General features: G+C 42.6%; 1 protein-coding gene across 1 annotated transcript; it reads right to left on the bottom strand.

The window, feature by feature from the left end:
* Positions 1-645: 645 nt before the first annotated feature.
* ATP23 (ATP23 metallopeptidase and ATP synthase assembly factor homolog) lies at positions 646-17,790 on the bottom strand. Its single transcript, XM_003926507.4, has 6 exons — positions 17,512-17,790; positions 13,742-13,787; positions 12,040-12,121; positions 6,367-6,504; positions 4,617-4,700; positions 646-1,096 (listed from the first exon to the last, which is right to left on the bottom strand). The coding sequence occupies exons 1-6, from the start codon at positions 17,696-17,698 to the stop codon at positions 893-895; spliced, it is 741 nt and encodes a 246-aa protein (XP_003926556.1). The 5' UTR covers positions 17,699-17,790; the 3' UTR covers positions 646-892.
* Positions 17,791-19,722: the final 1,932 nt, after the last annotated feature.

Below are 19,722 nucleotides of genomic sequence, written 5' to 3'. Positions count from 1 at the left end.
TAATCCCAGCACTTTGGGAGGCTGAGGTGGGTGGATCACCTGAGGTCAGGAGTTCGAGACCAGCCTGACCAATATAGTGAAACCCCATCTTTAAAAAAATAAAAATAAATTAAAAATAAATAAAATAAATAAAAAAAGAAATGTCTCCCACAAACAGATCTTCAGTTTTCCAGTGGGGGTGTGTGTTCAGGAAAGAAGGATCTCCCTTTCCCACTTCTGCAGTGGGGCACTCACAGTATTCGGGGTGCTCCTGGTTACTGCAGGAGCAGTCTGCCTCCTTCAGAGGGTCTGTGAGTCGTCTCAGTATTGCTGGTTTGTTCTTGCAGTCGATCTGGAGCTAAAATTCGAGCACCACCTTTATTAAAAAGAAAAAAAATATCTAACCAGGACTGCCCCCAGAAAATTACGCCACGTGGATCCCACATCTATGATAAAAGAATAAGGAAAGGATGGCATTGACACTGAATGAATTATTTCCAACTTTCATCATAACAACAATAACTGTCCTACAATGAGATCAGTATACATTTCTTTACATTTAACGTAAACACCAACAGTGGTCACCTATCAACATCATGGAAGAGTACACTTCACAGGTTTCATAATCAAATTTTAAAATAATCACATGTAATAAAAACGAATCACTAAAATACAAAAATGTAATTTATTTATTTATTAAATGGTTAGCTATAAAGATAAAATTTTTGCCTTGGAGTTTAAAGCAATTTCACTTTTTGCCATAGTTGCTTTTTCTGATGATAACGCTAGAATCACAGTCTTCTGTTTTATCTGGATTGAATGAATTGTTTACATGTTATGTTTGTTCACTTGAGAACCAAATTTTTTTTCTTCATGATGATGTAAGTTCTGTATTTATAAAATGTCATTGTGCTCATATATTTGAATAATACCGATCACGGTTTTGAAAGTCTCTATGAGCATATCTTGCATAAGTCTTGTTATGTGGGATCCTTCCAAAAGGTTCATAGTCATTGAAACAAGATTCAAAAACGTCATCAACCGCATTTTTAGCTACTTCTTTGCTGATATTCCTAACAGCCAGGATAGAAAGAGTAGCTCTGTCTCGCACACAAGTCTAAAAGGAAAGAAAAGCATGAGGCTTTAATTTTATATAAACATTTAATCATGAAATAATACATTTTATTTAATATCTGATAAAATTAATTTCCTCTCATATTATTTTACTAATTTCTGTCATTCCAAAGAAGAAAACAAGTTGAACAAAGATACATAACTCTTAAGGAGAATTTTTAGTTCAATCTAAAATTATTTAGGCATAAGTATGACCTTCTCTATTTTCTCATCTTTCCCACTAATATAAGCAGATGTCATTCTCAGGAATTCTAGGTAGTGTCTGCCAAACAGTATCTGCCAGTTTGCAAAATCACCAAAAGAAAAGGTCTATAAGGTTCTGATTGACGTTTTTGATAAATAAATTTAAAATATACTTCACTTCTGTAGCTCTCTTTCTTTTCAGTTGACCAATGCTAGTTAACTTTTCCTTTGAGAAGGGCAGTCTTCTCTGGAGGCAACAAAAAACCATACACATATCTAACCAAACCTGGAAAGTACCTTTATTTTGGGGGTGGGGGGGGAATTAAACAACTTTTTTTCCTGACTGTTCTTTATACAGATATTAAAGTTCTGTTTCTGCCAGGTGCAATGACTCATGCCTGTAATTAGAGGCCAAGGCGGGCGGATTACCTGAGGTCACGAGTTCGAGACCAGCCTGGCCAACATAGTGAAACCCTGTCTCTTTTTTAAAAAAATAAAGAATAAAGTTCTATTTCTAAAATAATAATTTACCTAATGTTTCATAGTAATAGACTAGAATATCTCAATACTCTAATTTAAATATTTAATAAATATAAGACCCTGCCATTCCAATTCCTGGAGAGCTTTTAATCCATTTATTTCTCCCCAGGCCCAAACTAAAACTAAGAAGAATGGCATTTGACCTTTTCCTAAAAATAATCAAACACCACACTGCCATGTGTGTACCTATGCAACAATCTTGCATGTTCATCACATGTACCCCAAAACCTAAAATGCAATAAAAAAATAATAATAATAATAATAATCAAACACTGGTTTGGATGGCTGTGCATCCTGACGATCATCCATTTTCTCTGCATGTTCCCAGTTTTTCTTTGGCCTGGTCAGTGTGCTCAAGCTGGAGATACTCATTAACATTGGAATATAGTGTTTCTCAACCTAAATTTTACTAAACACTGATTTAAAAAAAAAAAAAAACACCCAGGCATAAAGAAATAAGAAAAGGAAGAACCATTTGAAGCCAAAACAACAGTTGCTAGAAAGAGAGGAAATTTCTTCCCTTCAAAAATAAAAGATACCAAAAATTTGTCTTCTGAAGCCACAGGGTTAGGAAACACAAGTGTAGACCACAGATTTACTTCTTTTCAGATATAATAAATTTCTGTGAAAATAAAGGTATGACTGTGCAATTTTACAATTGGCAGCTGTACTTGCTGTTTCTATTCTCTGGGTACATGCTATACAAAGGCAGGAACTCCATTCTCTAAGACCTTCTCCTCAGCCACATTCCTACTACCTCCACATATTTTCTGTTCAATCGCTTTAACTATTTGTTTTCTGCTGCTGCTACCCAATGGTAAAAAGAGGAAAGCTTCTCTTTCAAAGACTGTGCGCATCTCAAACCCATCACAAAGATAGGTGACTGAAAAAAAATTCATGCTCTATTTATTATATGAACTGATTTTTTAAAAATTGGAAAATAATATAAAATTAGCATATTTTTCTGAAAATAGAGTATACATACAACTTTTTTTTTTTTTTTTTTTTTTTGAGACGGAGTTTCGCTCTTGTTGCCCAGGCTGGAGTGCAATGGCGCGATCTCGGCTCACCGCAACCTCCGCCTCCTGGGTTCAGGCAATTCTCCTGCCTCAGCCTCCTGAGTAGCTGGGATTACAGGCACCCGCCACCATGCCCAGCTAATTTTTAGTATTTTTAGTAGAGACGGGGTTTCACCATGTTGACCAGGATGGTCTCGATCTCTTGACCTCGTGATCCACCCGCCTCGGCCTCCCAAAGTGCTGGGATTACAGGCTTGAGCCATCACGCCCGGCCATACAACTTTTTTTTTAAAGGAATTTTCACCAGGCGCAGTGGCTCATACCTGTAATCCCAGCACTTTGGGAGGCCAAGGCAGGCAGATCACCTGAGGTCAGAAGTTGAAGACCAGCCTGGCCAATATGGAGAAACTCCATGTCTACTTAAAAAAAAAATACAATATTAGCCAGACATGGTGGCACAGGCCTGTAATCTCATCTACTTGAGAGGCTGAGGCAGGAGAATCTTTTGAACCCAGGAGGCGAAGTTTGCAGTGAGCTGGGATCGCACCATTGCACTCCAGCCTGGGCAACAGAGAGACTCCATCTCAAAAAAAAAAAATTTTCAAACTCTATTGACAAGAGCAGATATCCATGAGTTATGCCAGCACATGCTTTAACCACATTATCCTCTTCTCTAGGGGCGTGCTGATGTGTACCCCACTTCCACCCTCTCCACTGAGAGCCAGAACACAGAATTCACCAGAGAAGCCAAAACAAGGGCACAGAAAACATGCAGCACAAGACAAGTCAGTGGCATATCACTAAGATGACCTGGCATGGGCCGAATGCCTCACTGTCCAGAGTAATCACCCTTTGCAGGCAGCAGGCTTTTCTTCTCGCTCCCATTCACTAAGTTCACAATATCTCTGAGTAGCTCACTGTGACTTTTCACCCTCCACCCCAGAGTTGAGTTACTCCCTTTTCCAAAAAACCAAGGGCTTTCCTGTCGTTCCAAGCCTATCTTTTTTCACCTAGTTGGAACTGATATCCTGATGCTCACATACTTCACAAACCAGCTCAGCAGGCTCTTACTGTAGAAAATCACTGACCAGCCTTTCTCTTAAGTGTGGACTTTGGGCAGAACTGCTCACATTCAGTATCAATCCATTAAGTTCTATACTTCCTCTCCCCACATCCATCTAATACAGATCTCCAAGCCTTTCTAGCAGGATAATCTTGCCTTATAGCTACCTCTTTTGGTTTTGGTTTTTGTTTTGCTTACACAAACCCTTCTCAGCTAAGCTCATCATAGTCAAGTCAAAGCCAAAGGTTTCCTGTCACATTATATAGCCTTTACAGGTGCACTGAGACATAGCCATAACCTGTGCAACAACACACTCTCTGTTCTGAAAGGGATTACACTTTTTGTCTCCAGAATGCTATGATAGAAAACAGAAGTCAAGAATTGCTAGCATAACAGTAAGACAGGCTGTGATTTCAATTCCATTCCTTATCCACCCCCATCAAAAAGTATCCCAGGTACAAGACCTTAGCCCCTTTCATTATTAAAATCTCTCACACACTTATTGACTCACATAGCTTGCCCATAATTATAAAGTAGAACTAAATTCCATCTACTCTGTTTAAATGGTACATACTTTGCATTCTTTTCATAGAGGAAGTTCTTTCAATTTTCAAATACTGAATGTACTTCTCATTTCTTTATTCATTATTTCCACTCGTAACACTCTGGAGAGTAGGTGATTTCATGTTAGTTTTTACCTGGTGGTGTTGTTTTAATCCAAAATGGAACCTGAATATTTCATTTACAAGTGAGCAGTCTCCACTAAGGTTAGCAGCTCGAACCTATCAAACAGAAGACAAACAAAAAAGAAAATAAATGCTCATGTTCTATATATCTTTATGATATCAACCTATGTTTTAAATTAGAAAAGAATATAAAATTTGCATCTTTGTCTGAGAAAAGAGTATTTGTAAGACTTTTTCATAAAGAACTTTTTAAACTCTATTGACAAGAACAGATATCTATGAGCTATGCTAGACAATGCCAAATATGCTGTAGAGATGGGGAAAAGTTCAATTGCCTACCAAAGGAAACTTTCTAAATTTCATGCTATAGCTTTACTGACAGAACTAATTTCTTTTGGGACAAAAAGTAGAGAGCTAGACCTCAGAGTTAAAATACACACACTCAACAAGATATAAATACTTGTAGAAATTACCAAAAGTACTTCAAGAATGCATCTTGAGATAAACAGTTTCAGCATGAGCTTAAAATTGAATGCATTAATATCTGAGACACTTTGAGCATATGACCCTCCCAGCCCTAGCCCCAACCTCTGTTGGAACTTCCCTCAAACCAGTATAAGTTCATGACCTTCCTCTAGGGACTTGATTGTCCTGTGAAAAATGAAGCAACACAAAACACAAAGAATCAAGAACATTCCAAACTGATCACACTATGAGCATGACAGCCGGAAATTAGCACACATTTTCAGATTTACTATACTTCAGTGGATGAAAAAGTCTTAGAACTATCCACATAGATTCTACAGGCAGCCTGACCACATTTTTTGCTAATTCATCATAAAGAGAATGGCCCACTTCTTGGTCCTTCTACAATATTATAGCCTCATTCCTCTGAGGAGCTCAAAGTACTTAATACACTTTAGCTAAAAGGCATTAATTCTCATAGCACTTAAGAGAGAGACCTATTTAAAAGCTCAAGTTTCAGTCTATTCTCCAAATAATTGGAATTATAATTAGATGCAGGGGGGGCTACATATTCAAGAGGAAGGGAAAATAATCTAAGTTATAAAGTATAGGCTTGAGATTTAGATTATTTTAATTAACTCTTCAATTAATGACATGCAAGTATATGTATATGCAGAATATGCTCTCTCTAGGACCATATTCTGAGAGCAATCCAACTTGCTTAGTAATAAATACCTTTTTATGTTGTATTTTGGAGATAAGCACGTTTTACTCTAGGGCAAGCAAGGAGCTCTATGGAAGGCAGCCAGGCAAGCCAGTTAAAAACACTGGTTGTAATCCTGCCTCTGCCACTTACTAACTTTGAAATCTAAACAACTGTCTCACTTTCCACATACATAAAACAGGGACAATAATAGTATAATATCTATCTAAGTGGGTTATTGTGAAGATTAAATAAGAATCTATGCAAACAGAACAGTATTTGGAGCATAGCCCTCAGTAAATGTTAATTATTATTTTTTCATATTATAAAACATATTCAATAGGAAAAAATTAATAGCTGATTAAAGTCAGTCATCACTATTACTAGGACTTAAATAATATAGTTAAGAGAATTCTAAAAATATACTTTAAATTCCTCTAGCTGTATATCAAAAATTACATTCAATGATAGTTAAAAACAGAAATTCAAGACTAAGGTAGAGGAATACATTTAAATAAATTACACTTGAATAAAATATTCACGCATAGAGGGTTCTGCAGAAAAATGCAATAAAACTCATACAATAAAACTCACCTCTGAGCATGCCAAGTGTCTGAGGTTGGTGAACCAGTCGACATGGGCACGACAATGATCAAATGCATGAATGAGCTCGTGGGTGACCACTCTGTTCATATGGGCCTGATTACGGATATTATTCTGGCACAAAACTATCTAGGAGACACCAAATAACGAAAGTTCAGTGATTCCTAAAATCTCCTTTTATAGACTCGATCTTCTCTCCCACATGACCTCCCTTCTCCCCCCAGAAGTGAGGGAATTCACCTGCCTGGAATGCTTTCACCCACTGTTCTCCACTGACAACACATCTACACACTGGAAAGGTCCCAGTCCTAACTGTACATGCTCCATTTGCCTCGCCCAATGACGTAACTTCTCTCTTCTCCTCTCTCTGGACTACAATAGTACTTAGATTGAGGACACGTATTCACGCACCATTCTCACTGAGTTGATCATACTAATCTGTCTCAGATTCGGTTAAGAGAGTGGGCTTTGGAATGAAGCAGACAAATTCAAATTTCAGCTCCAGCCCTTACTAACTCAGTGACCTTGTGCAAGTTTCTTAATATCTCTGTACCTCAGTTTCCTCAACTATAAAAAGGAGATAGAATACCTACCTCATAGAAATGTGAGAATTAAATTAGAATATATTGTAAATACTTATCAAGTTTCTGAATGAGCATTGAATGACCACCACTGTCTTCATTTTACTAGAATGAGGGAAAATGCCAGGGAAAAGTCCTCAGAAAGAAGTACAAAAAGCGAACAGCACACTGAGCAGGGCCCTAAAAGAATTAGCAAGACACAAGGGATCCTAATAACGATAGCTGCCATTTACTACTGCCAGACGCTGGGATATGCCCCAGATATTTATATATTTATATACATTCATTCAACATCATTGATTCAACTAATATATATTGAGACCTATTAATAGATTTATAATCTAGTAATGGAGATAGAAATTAGCCAAATATTTATCAAAATGTTTAAATACATGCAATAGCCGGGCGCGGTGGCTCAAGCCTGTAATCCCAGCACTTTGGGAGGCCGAGGCGGGTGGATCACGAGGTCAAGAGACTGAGACCATCCTTGTCAACATGGTGAAACCCCATCTCTACTAAAAATACAAAAATTAGCTGGGCATGGTGGTGCACGCCTGTAGTCCCAGCTACTCGGGAGGCTGAGGCAGGAGAATTGCTTGAACCCAGGAGACGGAGGTTGTGGTGAGCCAAGATCGCGCCATTGCACTCCAGCCTGGATAATAAGAGTGAAACTCCGTCTCAAAAAATAAATAAATAAATAAATAAATAAATAAATACATGCAATGACAGCTGTCATGAAGAAAAGCCCAGGTTGTCATGAGCATATATAATGTAATACGCTGTAATCCCAACACTTCGAGAGGCTGAGGCAGGCAGACTGATGGAGCCCATGAGTTCGAGACCAGGCTGGGCAACATAGCAAAATCCCATCTCTATCAAAAACTAAAACTAAAAATAAAAATTAGCAAGGTATGGTGTCACATGCCTATAGTCCCAGCTACTTGGGAGGCTAAGGTAGGAGAATCACTTGAGCCCAGGAGGTTGGCGCTGCAGTGAGCCAGGAACACGACACTGCACGCTCTGGCCTGGGCAACAAAGGGAGACCCTGTCTCAAAAAAAAAAAAAGAAAAGAAAGAAAGAAAGGATCCCTGACCTGGTCTAGAGGTAAAGAAAGGCTTCTCTGTGGAAGGAATAGTTGAACTGGTATCTAATGAATGAACAGAAATAAAATTTGAGGTGCAGAGAAGGGAGTATTCTAGATAGAGAGAAAAACCTATGCAAAGGGTAGGGGGAGGGTTGAAGGAAGAAAATGCTTGAGAAGCTAAACGGAGAGGCCTAGAGTTGAAGCACAGCAGTGAGGGAGGTAGGCAACAGACACGGCTGGTGAGGTCGGGGGCCAACTCCCTGAAGACCTTGTCTTTACCCTAAGAGCACTGGGAAGCTCTCAGGATAAAAGAAATGTTGAAACAGAAGACTGTTTTTGTTTTATTTTGCTTTCATCATTTTAACTATAGTTGGAAGAATAGGCGGGAGATGGCCAAAACTAGATGCAGAGAAATTAGCTGAAGGCTAATATTCTAGGCAAGAGAACAGTACTTCAGCTAGACTGGTAGAAGTTGAAAGAGATACTTAGGAGGTAAATCAGATAAAATATAGTGATAGAATATGGGGAAGGAATCAGGGGTATCAACGATGATCCATAAATTTCTGGCTTGGCTAATAGGATTGATGGTAGCATCATCCACTGAGACATGCAAAACTAGAAGACTGGGTTGGGTGGGGATAGGGGATGGTAAAAATCATGAATTTGGACTTAGACATTTCAAATCTAAAGTGTCTTTAAGACACTTAAGCAGGCGGGGAGCAGTGGCTCTCATCTGTAATCCCAGCACTTTGGGAGGCTGAGGTGGAAGGATCATTTGAGGCCAGGAGTTCAAGACCAGCCTGGGTAACACAGTGAGACCTCATCTCTACAAAAAATTTAAAAAGTTAGCCAGGTGCGGTGATTCACGCCCACAGTCCCAACTACTCAGGAGGCTGAGATGGAAGGATCGCTTGAGTACAAGAGTTCAAGGCTGCAGGGAGCCATGATTGCACCACTGCACTCCAGCCTAGGCAACAGGGCAAGACCCTGTCCCAAAAAAATTCTTTTTCATTAAAAATATAAATAAATAAAAAGACACTCAAGTAGAGGTGTTAAATGGGCACTTGGACATATGGAATGTGTAGTTCTTAAAAGTGAGCTTTGACCCCAGAAAATTAATGAGACCTCCTTGGCAGAGAACAGAGTAAGAAAAGAAGGGGCTCTATGACCAAGGATTGAGGGACTTTGATATTTAAGTGCTGATATAGGAAGGTAAGCTAGCAAAGAAGCAACCAGAAGAGTACTGTATACTAGAAACCACAGAGAGACAGTGTTCAGCATTAACAGCCGAAGTCAAGTGTATACACACTCTATGATCCAGTCATTCTGCCTCTTGGGAGTATACCTTGGAGAAACTCTTGCAAATGTGCACCAGTAGTGAAGGTCAAGAATATTCATAGCAGCACTGTTCATAATAATAAAGTTGTAAACAATCAATATTAGAATAAACTGTAGTATAAACACACAACGAAATAAATACTATGTAACAGGGAAACTAAATAAACCAGAGAGGTACACACAACAACATGAAACAATCTCACAAGTGTTGAATGTGGGAACTAAGTTGGAGACTAACTGCTGTACGATTTCATAATACCACAAAATAATACATGAAACTCAAAGTATTCCATGCATAAAGCTCAAAAGCAGGAAACTAAGTCACACATTGTTGGATTATTTATGTAGATGGTAAAGCCATTCAGAAAAGCAGGGAATGGTTACCACAAAAGTCAGGATAAGGAAGGGAAAAGGACCTGATTCAAGAGGACCACACAGGTTTCTGAAGTCCTGGTAACCTTCTTTTTCTCTAATCTGGGTGGCAGTTACATAGGTGCGTACTTTCTTATTACTGAAAGTGTACATACAGGTTTTTTTTATACTTCTGTATGAGTGAGATGCTTCATAATGAAAATTTTCTTTTAAAAAATAGGCAGGGTGCAGTGGCTCACACCTGTAATCCTAACAGTTTGGGAGGCTGAGGTGGGTAGATCACCTGAGGTCAGGGGTTTGAGACCAGCCTGGTCAACACGGCAAACCCTGTCTCTACTAAAAATACAAAAATTAGCCAGGCATGGTGGCACATGCCTGTAATCTCAGCTATTCGGGAGGCTGAGGCAGGAGAATCACTTGAACCCAGGAAGCAGAGGTTGCAGTGAACCCAGATCGTGCCCTGCACTCCAGCCTGGGTGAGAAAGTGAGACCCTGTCTCAAAAATAATAGCATGGCACAGTGACTCACGCCTGTAATCCCAGCACTCTGGGAGGCCAAGATGGGCAGATCATGAGGTCAGGAGATGGAGACCATCCTGGCCAACATGGTGAAACCCCATCTCTACTAATATACAAAAAATTAACCAGGCACGGTGGCGTGTACCTATAGTCCCAGCTACTTGGTAGGCTGAGGCAGGGGAATCGCTTGAACTGGGAGGTAGACGTTGCAGTGAGCCAAGATCACGCCACTGAACGCCAGCCAGGCAACAGAGCAAGACTCCATCTCAAAAAATAATAATTTAAAAAACAAGGCCGGGCACGGTGGCTCACGCCTAAAATCCCAGCACTCTGGGAGGCCGAGGCGGGTGGATCACAAGGTCAAGAGACTGAGACCATCCTGGTCAACATGGTGAAACCCCGTCTCTACTAAAAATACAAAAAATTAGCTGGGCATGGTGGTGCGTGCCTGTAATCTCAGCTACTCAGGAGGCTGAGGCAGGAGAATTGCCTGAACCCAGGAGGCGGAGGTTGCAGTGAGCCGAGATCGAGCCATTGCACTCCAGCCTGGGTAACAAGAGTGAAACTCCATCTCAAAAAAAAAAAAAAATTTTTTTTTAAATTAAAGGAGAGGGTGCCCAACTATCTTCAACACTGCTGAGAATTAGGATGAAAGTTCAAGATGTACACTCTATATAACCCTGGGGGGATGGGAACGGGGGTGAACTTATTCAGAGCCATTTTGAGGGATATAGGTATTGTGATTACCAGTTTACAAATGAGGAAACTGAGAAGACAAAAAATAACTTGCCCAAGCCCCACAGATAATAAGCAGGGAAACTAGGTTTGAAATCAAATCTGACTCCAAAATCTAGACTTCTCATCCCTGTTCTACATTGCCACTTCCCATGATTACTATAAAAAAGTTATCAATAACCTAAATACATATAAAATTCTCCAGCAGGAAACAGGTAAATATAGTTAAGTATGAATTATATATTGAAGTGTGAAACAGTTACTTATAACACCACCATTTACCCTCATCACATGACATTATCTACCACCTCCAAGACTCTGTCGAAACCCTCTGATGACTTAAAACTAGTAATAAAATTTACTGAATGCTTACTATGGGCCAGGCACTAAGATAAGCAACTCTATAAGAGATATCTCATTTAATTCTCATAATCATTCCATAAAATAGATATATTTATTGCCCATGTTATATAGATAAGAAAATTCCCCTAATGACAATTTTCACAAGCACTATCACCTTGTAAAGGTAAAACTCTTTCGATTAGCATTCAAAGACCCCCACCATATGGCTACCATTTCTTTCCAATCCTATTTTCCCTTATTCCCCCCATGTTCCTGCCCTCCAGATAAACTAGACAATATGCCATTCCCTACACATGCCGTGCAGTTTCCCAGCATGCACTTTTGCTCATGCTACCCGTGCTCTGCCCCTAAGGAAGCTTTACATCTTCTAGTCAAATCAGTTGGTACCTTTCAGTCAATCACATCACTGTCCCATTGTGGTAACCAAACCCATCTAAAATGGTTTAGCCTGCCTCATTTTATAAGTATCTGTGTTCATGTCTTATCTTCCCTGTGAGGCTGTAAACTCCTTAAGAGATTTTAAGAGTAAACTCCTTAGAGAAAGAATAACTAATTTATGTTTTTAGTCCTACACAAAGTCTACCAAACAGAATGCTGAGCACATGGACAATGCTCAAAAAATACCAGGAGAGAGGGTTTAAGGGAAAGAAACAATTTGGCAATTAATGCCTACCTGAGATGTTGAAGCATCAAAACCTCCACTGACATTCCCATTACAGTCTTCGCAAGAAAAGTGTCTATCTTTGTTAACAGCACTAAAAGGCAAGAACAGATTAAAGAGACAATGTCCAGAAGCAGTGTGCAGGTGGCAAACAGCCCTGGGCCAGGACTCAAGAGACCCTCCACCATATAGTAAATGCCCTCCACCACTAACACATAGAGAACCTTGGGAAAGAAACTTAACACCTTCAGGACTCGGTCATCTCATCTGTAAAATAAGGAGATTGTAGGCCGGGCGCGGTGGCTCACGCCCGTAATCCCAGCACTTTGGGAGGCCAAGGCAGGCGGATCATGAGGTCAAGAGATCGAGACCATCTTGGCCAACATGGTGAAACCCCATCTCTACTAAAAATACAAAAAATTAGCTGGGCATGGTGGCATGCGTCTGTAATCCCAGCTACTCGGGAGGCTGAGGCAGGAGAATTGCTTGAACCCGAGAGGCGGAGGTTGCAGTGAGCCGAGATTGTGCCACTGCACTCCAGCCTGGCACCTGGCGACAGAGAGAGACTCTAACTTAAAAAAAAAAAAAAAAAAAAAAAGGAGATCATATGTAAAATCCATCCTAGTTCAAATTCTATAGATATGATTCCATAAAGCATTTGTTCAACTGATTATGACCATATTGCAAGTATGCTGAAGTTCCTGCCCTTGGGCCCAAATGTTAAGAACTGGATGTCAAAAGTGACTTCCTTTAAGCCCCTCAAAGTTATACAACATCTGCAAGGTTCCCAAATAACAAGCTGAGATTTCTTCTCCATTAAAAATAATGCTCGGGCTGCTGTAGCAGAAAGCCCAGGATTGGTAACTACTTACAAGAAAATTTTGAATACTGTCTTTACTAATAGGGTGAATGGTAAAAGCTAGAAAATGAGTTGGGCCGGCACAGTGGCTCACACCTGTAATCCCAGCACTTTGGGAAGCTGAGGCAGGTGGATCACTTGAGGACAGGAGTTCAAGGCCAGTCTGGCCAACATGGTGAGACCCCATCTTTACTAAAAATACAAAAATTAGCTGGGCATGGTGGCGTATGCCTGTCAACCCAGCTACTCAGAAGGCTGAGGCAAGAGAATTGCTTGAACCTGAGAGGCAGAGGTTGCAGTGAGTCGAGACAGCACCACTGCACTCCTGCCTGGGCAAGAAGAGCAAGACTCTGTCTCAAAAAAAAGAAGATGAGTTAGGGCAGAAGATGTCCAAAGAGAACAAGGCTTGCCTGGAGACAATGCAGCCAATTACCTCCATTTACCCTATGGAAAAGACTTCATGACCTCAGAGAAATTTTAAGCAGTTCTCTTAAAAGAGGGCCAGGTGCAGTGGCTCACACCTGTAATCCCAGCACTTTGGGACACCGAGGCAGGTCGATCACAAGGTCAGGAGTTCAAGGACAGCCTGGCCAAGATGTTGAAACCCCATCTCTACTAAAAGTATAAAACTTAGCCGGGTACAGTGGCAGGCACCTGTAATCCCAGTTACTTGGGAGGGTGAGGCAGAAGAACTGCTTGAACCCAGGGAACAGATATTGCAGTGAGCCAAGATGATTGCACCACTGTACTCCAGCCTGGGCGACAGAGTGAGACTCTGACTCAAAAAAAAAGAGAACTTGGTTTTTGTTTTCAGCAGCCAGACAACAGAGCAGCACTTCAAAAAGAGTTACTTACCAACCTGAGTGTTTCATAGCATCAAGCAGAAGTTTGACATATGGATCTAAAAAAGATATTGAGTCAATTAAGTTCACTGGAAAAGTAGCACCAATTAAACTACCCAAATAGCAGTATATTATCAAACAGTAACTCACAGGCCAGACACAGTGGCTCATGCCTGTAATCCCAGTACTTTAGGAGGTCAAAGTGGGCAGATCACTTGAGGCCAGGAGTTCGAGCCAGCCTGACCAATATGGCAAAACTGTGTCTCTACTAAAAACACAAAAATTAGCCGGGCATGGTGGCCCATGCCTGTAGTCCCAGCTACTAGAGAAGCTGAAGCATGAGAATTACTTGAACCTGGGAGACAGACATTACAGGAGCTGAGATCGCACCACTGCACCTTAGCCTGGATGATAGAGTGAGACTCTGTCTCAAAAAAAGTAATCTTATCTTAAAATTAGTAAAAATTGAAACAAGAGGACAAGCTTAAATTAACATCAAAGCAAATTTGTACTGAAATAAAACACTAATACAAATACCAAGATGGTCCTACTAAGCATCTTAGACAATATTGAATATGCTTTTAAAGTTCATTTTTATTTAAATGATCAAACACAATGTATTACCAAAAGACTGAGGGAATCTAGGGCCACATTCCTAGATGTGAACAACAGCACAGTACCTAGATTTGAGGAAGCCAGTAGCCACACTGTTCTCTATCCTGGTCAGACCATGCTGGCAACACCATGTCCCATGCTGAGTACTACCACACTCTAAACAGGACCTGCCACTGAAGCTCTTCCACAGGGGATGGTGACTAGGATACCACGGGACTATTTTCAGTAAGAAGCAAGAAAGGATTTGTGGGGGGTGGAAAGGAGACAGAAGACTTAACTAGGACCACAGTAGCTTCAAGTATTGACGGGATGGGATGTGGGACTTATTTAATATTTCTTCAGTTAATATTTCTTCAAAGGGCAGAACAAGGACCAAAGTGTGGAAGTTACATGTGGCAGATTTCAGCTCAGCATGAGAAAGGATTTTTCTCCAACAGCTAAAGCTGGTAAAACAACAGACAGTAGATTGAAAGGGCCTCAAGGAACAAGTAACTATGTTCCAGGAGAGATCTGTGGAGTATCTGGCCAGCAATGGCACAGAGGTTTTCCTTCAAGGGGACCGGGAGGCCTTGATGATTCCTGATGGCCCTTCCACATCTAAGACTCTATGGGCCCGTGACTACTACAGGAAAGTACAAGGAACCTAATATGTCTCTAATATTAATTTGTCTCATAGGTATCTTGTCTGAGTATAAATGCACAGCAAATAATATGACGTAACCCCCCCAAAAAAAGAAAAAGAAACTAAGGTTTTTTTAAAATATTGAAGGCAAAAATAGGCGAGTAAAAGAAATGTGAGAAGAGACTGGGCGCAGTGGCTAACGCCTGTAATCTCAGCACTCTCTGAGGCCGAGGCGGGCAGATCATGAGGTCAGGAGTTCAATACCAGCCTGACCAACATGGTGGAACCCCATCTCTACTAATACACAAAAATTAGCCAGGTGTGGTGGTGCACACCTGTAATCCCAGCTACTCAGGAGGCTGAGGCAGGAGAATCTCTTGAACCTGGGAGGCAGAGGTTGCAGTGAGCCAAGGTCGTGCCATTGCACTACAGTGTGGGTGACAGAGCGAGACTTCACCTTTAAAAAAAACAAAAATGTGAGATGAGAAAGGCAGGTATAGGTTACTGCTTTACTAACCTGCCCCTTGCAAGAGTGTTCACAGCAGAATACTTACTGTTAACAATTGAGTGAATACTAGGTAGCAGGCACCATATTAAGTGCATTATTATTCACGCAACTAAAAGAATTTTACAAAGTTAAAATGGTTTCAAAAGTCTGTAGTCCTTGTACTTAAAAATGCTGTCAAAACTGTGGTTTGGTACTTAAAAAGGACCTGCAGCAACATTTAGAATAAATCTGCTTTGGTGGGGGAAAAAAAAAAAAAAAAGTCTCCCATGAGGCCTGGTTTCTGCCACCAGGTCCCCACCCAGGGATAGGATTTTAAAGCTGCAGATTGACACTTTACTACCAGGAACAGGCCCTCTTAGCCACCCACCCTTTGGAAGATCAAGGCCCATTGATTCCTACTGAGGTTCAGTTCAGCACCCTACCTTCCTCACATCCTGTCTATTTCGACTCTTCCTCCACTATGTGGCCCTTCCACTGTAAAAACAGCTACCATTTATTCAGCTCAGCTCCTGATACACTGTACTTTACATTCATAAAATCAACACTTTTTTTTTTTTTTAGACAGAGTCTCGCTCTGTTGCCCAGGCTGGAGTGCACTGATGCAATCATAGCTCACTACAGCCTCAGCCTCCTGGGTTCAAGCAGATCTCCTGCCTCAGACTCCCAAATAGCTGGGACTACAGGCATGAGACACCACACCCAGCTAATATTTTTATTTTTTGTAGAGACAGGATCTCCCTATATTGCCCAGGCTGGTCTTAAACATCTGAACTCAAGCAATCCTCCTGCCTTGGCTTCCCAAAGTGCTGGGATTATAGGCATGAGCCACCGTACCCAGACCCATAAAATCTATTCTTCACAACAACCCTAAAAGAGGCATTTTTTCACTTCTCTTTTTTTACAATTAGGATAGTGAGGATCAGAGAAGTCACTCTTCCACACCTATGGAAAGGGATCGGCATTTGAACCCACATTTAACTCTGCATCCCATACTCTTTCCACTTCTTCCACTTTGAAGCACCTTCAAAGCAGGGTGCTAACTCGTCTTTGTACTTCCCCCTACCAGAACCTGGGAAGCACTCAATACATATTTGTACAGTAAATACGGTATCATCATTCTCTCCCCTCTTACCCTCTACTCCCCTTCCTCCTCCTACCTCCCTGAGTCTCTATAAGCAGGTAATCCCAAGAAGGCTGTAAAATGTTTGGGTGGTTGATTTTTGAACTGTGACTGGCCAGCTATAAAATAGTAACCTTGCTTTGGGACAAGTACGTTTAAGTCTGATCTTCTAAATGTATCTGAAAGTAAACTTAGGAAGTCTATGTCAATGTAAAGGAATTAAGAAATCTACTCTAGTGCAGTGTCTATGAGACTGGAGAGAAATCTGTCAATGGGTAGGTGTGTACCTGTTTAACCCACAGCAGTCTTTAACGTTTTTGGGGTCGTTGGTCTCTGAGAATATGATGAAGCCATTAACTCTCTCCTCCCTTAAAAAAATGTACTTAGGCATACACATACACACACACACACACAATTTCACAGACCATTTCAGAGATTTCTACGCTCTGAGCCCATTCATGCATGAAGGCTAAGAACCCCTTCCAAGGAAAGGTAGGTTTGCAAAACTGTTGTTTTTGCACTGCCAGCCGTAGGTATGCCTTAATTAACCTGGCTGGCTCTTTAAAACTCTGCCTCACCCTTACTCTGAAGTCACAGTATAGCTAGCTGCATAACTTATGTAAGAAATCGGATGATCTGTCAGAACAGTGGGTGACAGAAAAGCAGACAAACTCTTTCCACAAGCCAAAAACAGCACTGAAAAGGATCTCAGCGCCTCCTCTAGTGGGGAAACTGAGACCCAGGCTCCCAACCTAGCCCCCATGATGCCCAGTCTGCCTAGAGTCTGTGCTGAACCCGGCTCATTCAGCCCTGAGGCTGAACCCGCAGCCTCTGGCCAAGTGTTGCCCAGGCCTCTCCTAGCCCACCCGGTCTCAGACCCACTCTGCCGAACACCACTCTCCAGGTCATGGCTCCTACTTGTTTCCAGCGTCCTCAGGAGCCTAAGCTGGCACTTCTGGTTGCTGGTGAAGAAGCTGGAGAGGAACCCTTGCTGGAGATTCCCCTGGGCCAGACGCTTAGGGAAGACCTGGCAAGAGACGTGTTGCTGCTGCAGCTGCTCCCCTGCCGCGGGGCCTGGCCCGCTCACGTCCGGAGCTCCAGCCATGCCGCCAGCAGACCGCGCTGCTGCTTCCTCCAAGCTCGGGCGGCCAGAGAGACAGGGAAAGTAGCCTCCCTCCCGCCCACCGGACCGCCCAGGAAGGCCCTCCCTCGGCAGGGAAGAAGGGCAGCAGGCTGGGCGGTAAACGTCAGGTGGGAGGGGACTTTTGAACCTGACGGGGAGCGGGACTTTTGAACCTGACGGGGAGCGCGGGGCCGGAGCGACAGGCGAGGGGCGAGGCGAGGGTCGCAGGGCGGGGCGAGTGGCGCAGGGCGGGGCGAGAGGCGAGGGGCGGGGCGAGTAGGGCGGGGCGAGTAGGGCGGGGCGAGTAGGGCGGGGCGAGTAGGGCGGGGCGAGTAGGGCGGGACGGTGCTGGGCCAGATGCTGGCGCTCAGAGCTGGCTCCTACGACTTCCCTTAAAGGCAAGAGCCGGGCTGCAGCGGGCTTCGCTGCTGCCCACCCAGTGTGGGTGACAGGTCTTTATAAGCGTTGTTCTGCAGCCTCCTGCTGCCTGTTGCTAAGGGTTTCCCGCCTCCTCGCAGACACTCCTTCCTCACCTCGGGGCGAATACTGGCCACTAAGAGCTCTTCTGCTGCTGAAGACATTGGCCATCCTCCCACTCCCTGCCTTCTTCACGGCAGGCCAGTTGTCATCTCTGGCCCCCACTTTCCCGACCCCTGCCATCCCTCAGATCCACTTTACCCAAGGATGCCTCAGGCCATATTGAAAGTAGTGTTTTTCCAAGAACAAGAAACCAACATCGAGTGTTCTCACTCATAAGTGGGAGTTGAACAATGAAAACACATGGACACAGGGAGGGAAACATCACACACCCGGGCCTGTAGGGGATGAGGTGGGGAGTAGGGGAGGGACAGCATTAGGAGAAATTCCTAATGTAGATGATGGGTTGATGGATGCAGCAAACCACCATGGCACCTGTATACCTATGTAACAAACCTGCACATTCTGCACATGTACCCCAGAACTTAAAGCAGGCGTCCCCAATCTTTTTACACAGGGGGCCAGTTCACTGTCCCTCAGACCGTTGGAGGGCCGCCACATACTGTGCTCCTCTGACCACCAATGAAAGAGGTGCCCCTTCCTGAAGTGCGGTGGGGGGTGGGGGGCGGATAAACAGCCTCAGGGGGCCGCATGCGGCCCGCGGGACATAGTTTGGGGACGCCCGACTTAGAGCATAATAAAAAAAAAAAGTAAGTAGTGTTTTTCAGAAACGTTTGACAAGTCACATCAAAATCCTCAAAATGTAGGACCAACTGTATTTTTTCTGCCCATCTGTACCCATTCATTTACCGTACTCGGCTGCCTACCCAAATAACTTACTAATAACAAAGTGCACCCTGTTTATTTCCACTTCTCAGCTTTAACTGTTATTTGTTTGAAACCAGCCTGAGCAATATAGCAAAACCTCCATCTCTACGAAAAATTTAAAAGTTAACCAGACATGATGGTGCATGCCAGTAGTATAACCATACTGTTATTTCCATCTTTAAACCCCTTTCCTCAGCCCCTATGTCTGGAGCCCAGGTCAAATCTGCCTACTGTAGAGCTGTTGGCCTCACAGGGTCATAGGATGTCCCTTATGCTGTGCTGAGGTGCAGGGTCCAAGAAGTAAAGAAACAGGACATTGAAGAACTGGTGAAGAGCATTTGGACTCGGGGGACCACGCCACCTATAAGCAGAGACAGGCAAGGCCCCAAACACTCAGAATCGTCTGTATTTATTAGGTACAAGCAGGGGGAAGGGTCATAAATGAGGTCATCATCTATAAGCTTAGTGATAGGGCATACATAATCACGTGAGTCACAAGCAAGGGGGCCGCCCCATTATGTCACCTGAGCAGAGAGATGGGCCATGCACAGTAGTAGAGGATCATGTACAAAAAAAGGGTCCACCCGCATTAGGTCACCAAGGCAAGGAGGTGGGCTGTGTGCAACAGGTGTTGTGCACAACACTTCTTATCTGGGGGCTGGAGACTTCAAAGGTTTTCTAAAAGATACTGTAAGCCAATG

The sequence above is a fragment of the Saimiri boliviensis genome, chromosome 7, assembly GCF_048565385.1.
Source record: "Saimiri boliviensis isolate mSaiBol1 chromosome 7, mSaiBol1.pri, whole genome shotgun sequence".
Lineage (NCBI taxonomy): Eukaryota > Metazoa > Chordata > Mammalia > Primates > Cebidae > Saimiri > Saimiri boliviensis.
This window is presented reverse-complemented; position numbering and strand designations above follow the sequence as displayed.